At 39.3% G+C, this 12,987-nt stretch overlaps 1 protein-coding gene across 1 annotated transcript in view; it reads right to left on the bottom strand.

Annotated features, from left to right (window-relative positions):
• The window catches only part of DCC (DCC netrin 1 receptor), a 1,300,159-nt gene extending 1,287,434 nt beyond the window's left edge, over positions 1-12,725 (bottom strand). Inside the window, exons 1-2 of the mRNA XM_016186489.2 lie at positions 12,355-12,725; positions 467-1,848 (exon numbers count right to left, since the gene is read on the bottom strand). Of these exons, the coding sequence (XP_016041975.1) occupies positions 467-557 (91 nt within the window). The 5' untranslated portion in view covers positions 558-1,848; positions 12,355-12,725. The remainder of the gene's footprint in view (positions 1-466; positions 1,849-12,354) is intronic.
• Positions 12,726-12,987: the final 262 nt, after the last annotated feature.

The raw sequence follows: 12,987 nt of genomic DNA, 5'->3' as shown, positions 1-12,987 counted from the left end.
CTAGGTGGACACAATCTTAGCTACCTTTCTCTGACTACCTTCAAACCCCTTTGGTGAGCTCATCTGCTTGGTCCCCTTGCCCCCATTCCTCTCTTCTGGAGTTCCCAAGACTTTAAAGATAAAACCAGTTCCATTCAACAACAGCCCTGCCACCTGCCTCCTCCAAGCCCTAGCCCGCCAGCTCTCCTGACCTAAGCAAGTGTTTGCAAAAGCAAAGAGGCAGCGGATTTTCAAAGGAAAGGGCCCCCTGTGCCTTAGCAGCCAGTATTCTCCGCCCCCAGGGAGAAAAAAGTCTTCCAGTCTTTAAACATCTGTGAGGAAATGGGGGGCCAAGCAGACACCAAGGGTCTTGTTATCTATTTCTCTTTTTACAGAGCCCCATTTCTACCACTTGCGAAATGAAACGAAGAGGTTAAGGAAAGAGTGGCTGGGGGAATGCGACGAGAAGAAAGGAAGAACCTCTTACCGGAGACTTGAAGATGTGCCGTGAGCAGGGTAGCTCCGAACAGTACAAAAGCCAGCTTGGGTACCCAAACACATCCAAGACTATTCTCCATATTTCAGCCAACACCTTCCGGGCCGGGGGTCCTTGGCAGTGGCAGCACTCACACACATGCACTCACACACACACACACACACACACACACACACACACACACACACACACACGCTCTAAGCCCCTTGGCTTCCTCCTCCTTGTTCTCGTCTTCCTCCTCCTCGTCGTCCTCTTCCTCCACCTCCCCTGAGCCTCTTCTGCCTCAGAAGCCTTTTTCCTGGTCCACTGACAGAATCAGCAGCAAAAAGAGGCAGCAAAAAGTTCCATTCGGTCCAAGAGATCCCGAACCACGGCCAAACCGTAGAAAACTAACTCAAGGAAACCGAGCGAGAGAAGCCAGCTCTCCGTGGGGCTTGCTAGTCATCAATAAACAGAATATCCAGGAGGGAGCAGAAGGAGCTGAGGCACAATCCCGTGGCTTCGCCTTGCATGAAAAGGTTGAGGCTGGTGCCAGGTCCTCAGCTACATAAAGTTGAACAGAAAAATCTGCACAAGAGGTAAGATTGCTGCTGATTTTTTTTTCCTCCTGGAGCCCTGGGACCTAGCTAGAAGAGGCGGAGGTGGGGGTGCACTGCGGGGTGGAGCGCTCTCACTTGTTACTAGGGTGTCCGCCAGCGGTGTGTGAGCTGGGGAGTTGGAGCCTTACTATCCATTGATCCGGAGAAGTGGAGGGCTGAAAGGGAAAATGTGGAGACCGGAGGGAAATGAACTGGATCAGGCAGATATTCCACAGGAAAGGGGGTGGGGGCAGAGAGATGACGGTGAAAAAAAAAAGAGAGAGAGAGTGGTCGATGGAGGCTTCCAGCAGCTGCATTCGCCTGGTCTACATATCAATGAGCAGGGATGCCCTCTGTGGGCAAAGCGTGGGAAGTCACTTTTGTCAATGGTGCAGGCAAATATCCTGAGTTGCCACCGGGGTTCCCAGCCATCGCTTTTGACAGTCATCCTTCACTTAACTGTGCTTTTGTATTTCTCTGTAAAGTCCAGCTGAGTATTTACATTGGTGCAGGTGGTCAAAGCATTTACTTCCTTCTCATCTTTTAGCATTTTTAAAAATTGATTTTTTTTTCTTCTGTAAAGACTCACCTAATGGAACTTCCTTCTAGGACAGGTGAGAAACTGGCATCCAGAAACACTCACTGGGTGAATGGCAGATCATTGTTTCCTGATTTAACTGCAGTTCTCTATTTGCAGGACATTATACTTCACAGGTCCTCTCTTCTTTAGATGGGATGCAACATTTTTCCCTTCAGTTTTCAACATTTATCATGCTCCAGGTATGATGTTAGCTCCTAGAAAATAAATATATGTATATGTATATAATTAAATATGGCAGTGTCTCTTTTTTAATATATCTGTGATGTGTTGGGGAAAATGTATAACTAATTTTTTTTATAAACTATCCTGATGTAATAGGAAGTATTCTGGAAGAACAGAAAGAGAGTTCCCCAAATCCCTGGTAACAAGAGATAGAGACTTGGGACAGGTAAAGAGTGAAGTTCTTTAAGGGAAACTGCATTGCTTATCTTCATTGCAGCCTTACAAGCCCCTGGAAAAGAGAGTTTGGAGATAGATCATCCATCCTTGGACCCTCTCATAGGTGTAGCATAGGGTTTAGAATACTGAATATGCTAATACTTTTTTGCTGCATCAGTGAACTTACAAGGAAATGAATTTAGCCAGGAAGGATGATGAATAAAAGTGCTACTCCAGTAAAAGTTCTGCCTTTAAAGAAGCTATTTGGCTACAGGTTTTCTCTAGTCCTCAATACATTACATTCTCTCTGTTCAATCTTTTCTCTCTCTCCCATACACTTTCTTGTCTCAAACTCACTGGTTTCCTAGAAGAGAAAATATAATTATCTTAAAGCCAGGGAGAGATGGCATGAAAAATACAGGCTAAACTCATTGACAGGAAAAACCCTATGACTCTAGAAATGGACAACCGTGTGGATCATTAGCTATGACCATCTTTTTCTGGCTTAGAAAAGTTAAAATGAGAAGAACCGGTGCTATATGAATCAAGCCTCCTTGAATTGGGTAGATTCTCTAGAATGAAATAAAAAAAAACAACTTTTTGGTAAACCCCAACTTTATGAAAGTCTTCAGGGCTTTCACTTTCTGGAGATATCTCTGGGGCTACAGGCTTAGAGTCTAGTGCAAGGGTCCTTTAGAGGGTTCTATGGATTTTACAGAATGGTTTGAGCGCACATATTTCGTACAGTTCGTGAATATACTAATGTTTTATGGAAAAATGATAGAACACTACGTATATTTTCTCCCCTGAGAAAGAAATCTTGAACTTTCACTGGATGGCCAAGTTGAATTGAAGTATATCCCTATCAACACAAGGGAGAGAATCACTAGACTAGAAAATATGGTATGAAGAAAAAAATTGAAACATCTTCCCAAGAGAGTCATACAAGTCTCTGTTCTCATTAGTACAAGGACTTGGCAAAGAGCAAAGACAGTGAGGGCTGCAGCTAAAAGATGGTCCATGCTGCTTTAATTCCTTTAAGTGAGCTGTTTTCAATATCACACAATACTCTTGGCTCCTATTACTGAGAAATGCAAACCGTTCACCCACTGGTCAATAAGATTTCACAAAATAGAATAAACTCTTAGATATATTTGGCTCAACACTTCTGATAGTTGTTTGAACTAATTTTCCCAACATGCTGCCCTTAATTTTAAATCAATGATTGCAGTTTTATTTCAGAGTCTGTTCTTGGAAACAGTGCCTACATCTATCTCTGATATGATAGCACACTAATATCTCCCTGCACAAAGATGGAAGTAAGTCCCATCCCACCTAACTTTCTTCTTAGAAAATAAGACTCAAAGACCATGCACTAGTTGTCTTTCACTTCTTTATTTACAAAATATAAGGTATATATACCACAGATTCCTTAACTACTCATCTACATTTTGGAAGATTGGGTAGTTTCCCATTTTGTGCTATCAGAAATTGTATTACATTAAGCACAGGTATACACAGAGTTCTTTGGGTAAGTTGTTGTTGTTTGTTTAGTATTCTTTTTTAATTTTTAAAAATTTATTTATGTACTTATTATTGGATAGAAACAGAAACTGAGATGGGAAGGGGAGAGAGAGAGGGAGGGAGACAGAGAGACACCTGCAGCCCTGCTTCACCACTCCTGAAGATTTCCCCCTGCAGGTCTTTGCACACTGTACTGTGTGCACTTAACCAGGTGTGCCGCCGCCTGCTCACCTGGGTAAGTGTTTTTGTAGCACTTTCTTCCTTATTCTACTTTATTTATACATTATAAGTTAGCTTTAAAATTTACTTCCTTTTTGGAAAGGTTTATTTATTACAAAAGAGATGGAGGAGGAAGCAGAACACCACTAAGCTCTGGTCAGGGATTCTATCTGGTAGAATCTCTGTGGTAGCGGACATTCAAGTTGGTACTCTAGCAGGCATAGATATCTCCCTGGCACCAGTAATATATTCTATGTAATGTGTGAGAGAAAATTATCTGAATAAACCATCTTACATCATAGGCCGTGAATCTAACTACGCTGCAGATCAAATCATGGGAATGTGACAATGTTATAATTCACCATTTAGACATTTTGTTTTCAGAAAGTCAATTCATGCTATGTTATATCTACATAAAGCACAAATATATGTAAAACATAACGATTGCCCTTGGATAATTCATAGTCACAGTGTGAAAAGTGCTACTTTAGTTGGCATTTGTTGTTTGCTTTTGCTCAGAATTTGTTCTCCCTTATTTTGGCAAAAGGTCTGGCATTTTTATCTGAGGTTTCTACTCCAGGTTCTAAACTACAACGTTAAAAAACACGTGAATCTGGAGGCTTTTTAATCGAGCAGTGTAGCTGTGCTTTTTGATCAGAGGTAAGTTACAGAGCTGAGCCCATTAACTAGTAGAGCAAAGGAGACATTTGCTGAGTTTCTAGAAATGAGAAAATTTCCATTTATTATGGGGGAGGGGCATGCTGCTAGGAGAAGCTCCTCTCCCCTTGAATTGTGCAAGCATGTGAACTTCAATAAAAGTGCTAGTTTAGAAAAATCTTAATGTTTCATTCCATTACTATGAAGAATTTAAGATAGTAATACTACTTAACCTGTTCTCATCTTAAAATGTCCTACTTCCTATTTCCACACCTGTAAACCCCTGGAATACACTACCTTATATGGATAAATGGAATTCCAGATGTGGTAAAATTAGGGATCATGAGATTGAGAAATTATTCTGGATTGTCCAATTGGCTCCACTGTAATCATAAGAGTTCTTAGAAAATGAGAGGCTGAAGAATGTCAGAACCAAAGGAGAGGATGAAAGGAAGGGTTTGACCAATCAGAGGCACACCAGATTAAATGCAAGTGTTGTCATGCACACAGACTGGGATTTAATCAAACCCCTGGTCTCTGCTTCAGGGAGAAAACTTTGGGAGTAGTGATACAATGCTATAGGTGTCTCTCTGTTTCTCGTTTCCTCTCTACCTCCCTTCTCTTTCACTTTTATTCTTACCTATCACAATGAAAGACATTATTTATGGACAATAAATGTAGGTAGCTTCTGAAAAATGTAAAGGTTTTAAAATGAAAGAAAAATAGATAAATAAATAATAAAAGGTGATCTCCTGAGCCCTGCAAAAAGAATTTAATCCTGCCAATACCTTGACTTCAGCCCTGTAAAAAAAATTTTTTTTTTACTTTCATAACAATTACATAATAAATGTTTAGTGTTTGGAGTACACTGACTTTGCAATAGTTTATATATGAGAAATATGAAACTAGTACAGATTTTTGTATCATGGAGTAGTGTGCTAGAGCTGCCAAGATAATTTACCTGTATAGTACAACCAACTGATTTCTCATAATATGAATTAGGTTCAAATCAGGGTCACATCATGCTATAGGAAGTTTAGATGCTGTGGTGCAATTCCCCCTCTGTCTCCCATATGTATAGAAAACTTGGTGGGCCTGGGTAGATAGCATAATGGTTATGCAAAGAGATTCTCATGCCTGAGGCTCTGAAGTCCCAAATTCAATCCTCTGCAGCACCATAAACCAGAACTGAGTAGTGCTCTGGTGTTTCTGTGTATTTGTCTCTCTCAAAAATAAATACATAAAAATACTTAAAAAAAAAAAAAAGAAAAAGAAAACTTCGCCTGGAGCAGTAAAGTTACAGTGACTATACCACTAAAATTTTGTGATTTTTGTAAACTAATTTTAAATTGTTAGTACTAAAAATGATTATTTTTTAAATTATGAAAGAAAAAAATTAATTGATTGCCTAGACAAGACTATTACTTGTTGTTGTTGAAGACTCGGAAGTAAGGAACATGTTTTGGGAGATTGGAGGAGAGGGGATCCTTACTATATTAGTGGCACAAAACAGCACAGTTGTGTCTTACAGTTATGTTAATGAACTTGTATATTAACTAAAGCCATTTGTAAGGTATTTAATTTATTGCCTATGTTCTCCTTGTTACAGTGAAAAAGATACATTGAGGGGAAAAATACTAAGAGAAAAAATGAAACAGGACTTGATAATTTAGGATATCATTGATAGGTCTAGATTATAATCTACAATAAAATCAAGAGGTTGAAAGTGTAATCCTAAAAGGAAGTCAAAGATTTAACTGCACAATCTTCTACAAATTCCTATAGGAAGCATGCTGATTAAGAGTACTCCATTGCAAATACATCCTACCCTCCATGAAAAATAAGTAAGGAGGATTCTAACAACAGAGAATATAAACCAAGACTATGGATGTATGGCCCCAGAGGATGAAACCAAAACTCATAGATAACAGTTACAGACCTCAGAAACTAATGTTACTTTACTTTGGATTTCAAAATCACTTGAGACCAAGAATCCTTTCCTTTCTTTTCATGTTCTCACTCTTAAATTGGAATGTTTTGGAGTGTTCCCTTATATTTTTTGCAGCACTGTCTTTTGAAATCAGGTAACCTGTTTTCTAGTTTCACAAGTACACAGAGAGGAGCTCCCTTTACCCCACAGTACAAGTCAAACTGAGTCTTGTCCCTATCTGGTTTAGATGTTGTAGTTTGGGACCTATGAGCTGACAATATTTACATGAAATTTTGACCCTGAGTTGAGGTTTTAAGAGATTTAAATTTGTGGTGATGCTCTGAAACAGTCAATGCAGTCTGCCTGTAGATGAATCTTTGAAAACAAGAACAAAGAATGTGGTAGTGAAAGTATTGGCCTTCCAAAGGTTTCAACATCTTTCTCACCGAAACCTGTGACAATATTACTTTAGGCTCCCAAAGGGACTTAGTGATAAGTTAAAGATTATGCTATGAGGATATTATTTTGAATTATGGGGCAGGATCTATGATAACTACAGGATCTTTTTAAAAATCGAAAGGGGAGGAGGAGAATTACAGTTGGAGAAGTCAGGTGTAATGCTGTTGCTAGAAGTGGTTTGGTCCACAAGGCATGGAATACAGGCAACTCCTAGCAATGTAAGGCTCATTTTTGAGATTCTGACCTTTAGAACCCTAACCTAATACATGCTGTTTTAAGACAATATCTTTGCAGGGAGCCAGGGAGAAGTAATTCTGCACCCCCATCCACCCACTGCCCCACCCACACCCATTTCATCATCAATGATAAAGCTGTTTCCCTAGTGGTGGTGAATGTTTCTGGATGTACAAATGGGTTCCCATTAATTCTATTTTTTAATCTGATGCCTTCCACATCTTTGCTTGCTAAAGAGGTAACTAATCATCATATAGATACACAGATATATAGATACGCATCTTTCAAAAAAAAGTATAGAATTGTGTGCTTAAAAATTGGCAAAGTTCCTTCAATTGCAGTAAATAAAAAAGGTAGAAAGGCTATAGTAACTTCTAACTAAAGCAAATGAATTTAAAATAAATTCCAAGAAATATATGAAAATCAAAAATTAAATACATGTTGTATGAATACATAGAAATAGTTCTAAGATGCCTGAAAGCCAATGTGTGTTCACTTAAAACAAATTATTGCAAATTGAAGTAGCTAGAAAACAAGACAGACTAATCATATCTGAATTTCACTAAGACATTTTACAATTAATTAAAATATGACCTACAAAGACTGGGAAAATAATTCACTTGGATAGTGTGCTGCTTTGCCCCCTGTGTGACCCAAGTTTGAGTGAGGCCCACTCAACATTGAAGGAAGCTTCAGTGCTTTGGTTTTTATCTGTATATTGTATCCACATCTACCTTTCTGTCTCTATCTGAAAAAGTCAAAACAGCTGAGGAGTGAGTGGTGAAGCCCTCGAGATGACAAAAAATTATCTTTAACAATATGTAAATACAGTCTATGATAAATATGGCTTATTAGTGAAAATGCACTAAGGTGTTTGTTTATCCATAAGTGTGGTCCAAAGTTTAAGCTCCAACACACCACATTAAGAATAGTGTAGTACTGGGGAAGCTCTGCTTCTATGGTGTTTCTCCATTTCTTTCCCTCTAGCTACAAAATATTCATCTGTAGTAATGAAATCACACATGTGTGAGGGGCTTAACATGATAAAAAGAAAAAATAAGGTCTTGCATTTAGTAAACACATGTATCCCAATGACCAGTTGGAAAGGAGGAATTTTGACTTCAACTATGTATGAAAATGAGCCTTTTATGAATGGACACATGCCGGGCTAGTGTAAGGGTGTTTCTTCTGGGGCACGTTCTCTCTGGGTTGGAGAGAACTTGACCGGAGCCAACCTGGGCTGCTGCTTACTCAGCAATGCAGGAGAGAGACCAGGAACTCGTGGCGGAGTGGGAATGCAATGTGTCTTTATTGATCAGAGACCACACTTTTATATATTTTGAACCAGAAGTGGCAAGTCGGAAAAGGAAATGGCTATGAAAGGGGGTGGAGAAAAGGAAAGAGCAGAAGGTAGAAAGCTTCCTTAGTAATGGTTGCAAAGGCTTTAACGGGTGGGTGGGATTAATTAATACCCTGTAGGCAGGGCGGGTCTCAGGCAAACCAATGATTATGTAAATAGACCATAATATCAACAATGGAGCATGGAGCAGGGGGCTGCCTGACAGAAACAGAAAATACCTATGCATACTTATGTCCACAGCAGTATAGTTTGGTATATACGAAACCTGGAAACAACTTAAGTAAATGTCTAATTACAGAGAAGGAGTTAAGAAATGTGTGGTATATACATAATGGAATACTACAGATGTAAGGAATAATGAAATGTTCTTTTCCATATCTTGGGTAGAATTTGAAGGAATCATGTTAAATGAGATAAGCCAGAAGGAGAAGGATGAATACCAGAGGACCTCACTGATATGTGCTGCTTAATAAAGACACCAAGAAGGGATAAACAGGGTGAAGATGAACTGGGCAAGGTGTACTGCAGCAAAGCAGAAAACTCTGGTCTATGAGGAGGTTGGGAGGGCAGGGAGAAAAGGGGTTGGACACTCAAGACAAGATGGTTTGGTAGTTGGGTTTGGGTTGGTAATGGAAGTGGTGTGAGGACATTTATCGGGTAGATAATAAACAGTTTTCATGTATTTTTAAGTGAGATAAACCAAAAAGAGAACACCAGATGATCTCACTTATAGGTTAAACTTAAAAAAGGTGGCGGGGGGGGGGGGGCAGAAATGAAAAAGACAAAATCAAACTTACACTGATTACACCAAAGCAAGGGACTAAAGGGAAGGAGGAGAAGTGAGGGGGTGGAGTAGAGAAAGTGTGATGTGATCTGGTGAGAGGTGTCTGTCAGGAAAGAGCCTAGGTTGGGGATTACAGTATTCTGCAGACAATTATCATGGGTTGGTGAGAAATCATACTCAGGTGTGAACAACTGGACTGCAAACTATTAAGTTCCCACTAAGATGACTAAAAACATAAACATATTAGACACCTAAAAACAAAAAAGAAAGAAATGAGGGAAGAAGGAAAGAAAGAAAGAAAGAAAGAAAGAAAGAAAGAAAGAAAGAAAGAAAGAAAGAAAGTGAACATTTCAATAGAATTCATGTTCAATAGGAGAAACTGCATCCGCTGAAAAATCCAGGATCATGTGTAGGAGATAGTCTTGCATACAAAAAAGTGTTTGCAAATATCACTTTGTTCAGCTCCCAACAATACACCTTGTTCAAAGAATTTTAATTCCAAAATTGCATATCCACCCACTTTATTTGCTGAATAATCTCTTCTAACTTTGGTTCCCTGTAAGTAGATACAGTAATGTAATATCAAGTAAACTCTTTGAATCTATGATCAAAAGTAGTGTACATCCTAATAAATGCATATATTATATACTATAAATAATACTGTATTAATATTTGATTTTATTATATACAGATAAATAGTATTTAATATTTATTGTATGATTTAAAACAAGTGGTTGAAGTCCAATTAGACTTTACAGGAATTAAGACTGAATAGAGGGGCTCGGTGGTGATACACCAGGTTAAGCACACTCAGTATGAACTACAAGGACCCATGCAAGGATCCAGGTTAGATCCCCCAGCAGCAAGCCCCCACACCTGTGGACATCTACTCTTTGACAAAAGTACCCTGACTATTTAATAGGGAAAGGAGAGTCTCTTCAGCAAATGGTGCTGGAGAAATTAGGTTGAAACATGAAGAAGAATGAAACTGAACCACTATATTTCACCAAACACAAAAGTAAATTCCAAATGGATCAAGGACTTGGATTGTTAAACCAGAAACCATCAAATACTTAGAGAAAAATATTGGCAGAACTATTTTCCATCTAATTTTTTTAATTATTTATTTATTTATTTATTTATTCCCTTTTGTTGCCCTTGTTGTTTCATTGTTGTAGTTATTGTGGTTGTCTTCATTGTTGGGTAGGACAATGAGAAATAGAGAGAGGAGAAGAAGACAGAGAGGGGAAGAGAAAGATAGACACCTGCAGACCTGCTTCACTGCTTGTGAAGCGACTCCCCTGCAGGTGGGGAGCTGGGGGCTCAAACTCATAAGGAGGATCCCTAAGCCGGTCTTTGTACCACCTGCGCTTAACCCCGCTGCGCTACAGCCCAACTCCCTCCATCTAAATTTTAAAGGCATCGTCAATGATATGAATTCAATTACAAAGAAGCCTAAAACAAAAACAAAAACAAACAAATGGAACATCAAATTAAAAAGTTTCTGCACAGAAAAATAAAACAACCAAACTAAGAGACCCCTTACAGAATGGGAGAAGATCTTTACTTGCCATACATCAGACAAGAGGCTAATAACCAACATATATAAAGAGCTTTCCAAACTCAGCAGCAAAAAAAAAATAAGCCCATCCAAAAATGAGGAGAGGATTTGAACAGAATATTCACCAAAGAATTCAAAAGGCCAACAAACATATGAAACAATGCTCCATTTATTGTCAGAGAAATGCAAACAAAAACAATAATGAGCTATCACTTCACTCCTGTGAGAATGTCATACATCAGAAAAGGTAACAGCAGCAAATGCTGGAGAGGGTGTGGGGTCAAAGGAACCCTCCTGCACTGCTGGTGGGAATGTAAATTGGTCCAACCTCCGTGGAGAACAGTCTGGAGAACTCTCAGAAGGCTAGAAATGGACCTACCCTATGAACCTGCAATTTGTCTCCTGGGGATATATCCTAAGGAACCCAATACACCCATCCAAAAAGATCTGTGTACACATATATTTTTAGGAGCACAATTTGTAATAGCCAAAACCTGGAAGCAATCCAGGTGTCCAACAACAGATGAGTGGCTAAGCAAGTTGTGGTCTATATACACAATGGAATACTACTCAGCTATTAAAATGATGAATTAACCTTCTTCACTTCATCTTTGATGGAGCTTCAACAAATCATGTTAAGTGAGATCAGCCAGAAAGAAAAGGAAGTATATGGGATGATTATCACTCATAGACAAAACTTGCAAAATAAAAGCAGAAGGGCAAACACAAAGCATTAACTTGGACTGGAATTGGTCTATTGCACCAAAGTAAAAGATTGGTGTGATGGGGCCGGGTGGTGGCGCACCTGGTTAAGCATTCACATTAAAGTGCTTGAGGATCCAGATTCAAGCCCCCGGTTCCCACCTGCAGGGGGAAAGCTTCACAAGTGGTGAAGCAGGGCTGCAGGTGTCTCTCTGTCTCTTTCTCTCTCTATCTCTCATCCCTCTCGATTTCTGGCTGTTTCTATCCAATAAATAAAGATAATACAAAAAAAAAAAAAAAAAGACTGGGGTGGGGTGGCAGAGGAGGACCTAGTGGAGGTTGAATGGAAATATGGAACCCTGAGAACTGATACACAGTTACAAACTAATGTATTCTACTGTTGATTATTAACCATTAACCCCCCTAATAAAGAGAGAAAGAGAGAGAGAGAGAGAAGAGAAAAAAAGACTGAATAGAAAAATTAGGTAAATGAGTTTTTCATCATGTTAGTAGAATAAGAAGTGATGTAAATATATGCTTAGGGTACAGGAGGTAGGTCACACTGAATGGCATACTTTGCCAGGACTAGGGCCTGGTATCATGTCTGATATATCATATAAGTATACCGTGGCACTGGGGGGAGCTCTGGTGCTGTAATGCCTCTTCTTTAGTTTTTTTCTCTCTCTGAAATAAACAGAACAAGAAAGTCAGCCAGGGAGCAGTAGGCTTGCTTATATATGAGACCCTAGTAGTGAGAGAAAGAGAAAGAGAGAGACAGAGAGACACAACTTATTATCATTCTGGGAATAGGTTTGCTATCATGTGATATGAAACAGAAGTGTGCCACTATCATCATGTGTATGTCAGACTTTATACCAAACAATAAACGTACCTCAATCTTCGTAACAACCTCGTGAAACATTCTTCTCCCCATTCTCAGATGAAAAACCTAAAATTAAGAGTTAGAATTGCTGGTCCAGTCTTATCCAGCAAAAATACAGGAGAACTCACACTTAAGCAGCCTTAGGATTCTCAGACTCCATTCACTGGAGGCCGCTTCAGCTATGTTTCAGGAAGTTAGACCACCACAAGATGCTATTCCTCAGAGAGAGGTGCCATCTCTCCTCTCTGGAGAATGATACCTTCCTCCAGTATAGCCTGGGTCTTTAATTATTCAATGTTTTTCTGTAAAACTTTTGTATAACAAGCACAAGAATACCCTGAATAAGTCTGGTAGTGGTGAACTACAGTTATTGCTAAGGACTTTCATTTGTCTTCAAGATGGCTCAACAGAAATCTCCTGTAGAATTCTAGACAAGATTCTGATGCGTGAGCATTAGAAATCTGACGGAATGTTCTTTACTTCCTTCCCACCAATAGTGTCCTGCCTCCAGATGGCTGCCTGAGGGGAGAGCATAGCTGACTCCATCTCAATAGTCATCTTCTAAGAGTTATTCAAGAATATGGCTAGTTTTTCTATAATAACCCACGGCGATGGGGGGGGGGGAGTCTTACTGATTTCAAA

This window comes from Erinaceus europaeus, chromosome 15 (assembly GCF_950295315.1).
Source record: "Erinaceus europaeus chromosome 15, mEriEur2.1, whole genome shotgun sequence".
Taxonomy (NCBI): Eukaryota; Metazoa; Chordata; class Mammalia; order Eulipotyphla; family Erinaceidae; genus Erinaceus; species Erinaceus europaeus.
The sequence above is the reverse complement of the archived record's forward strand: the minus strand, read 5'-3'. Positions and strand labels throughout refer to the sequence as shown.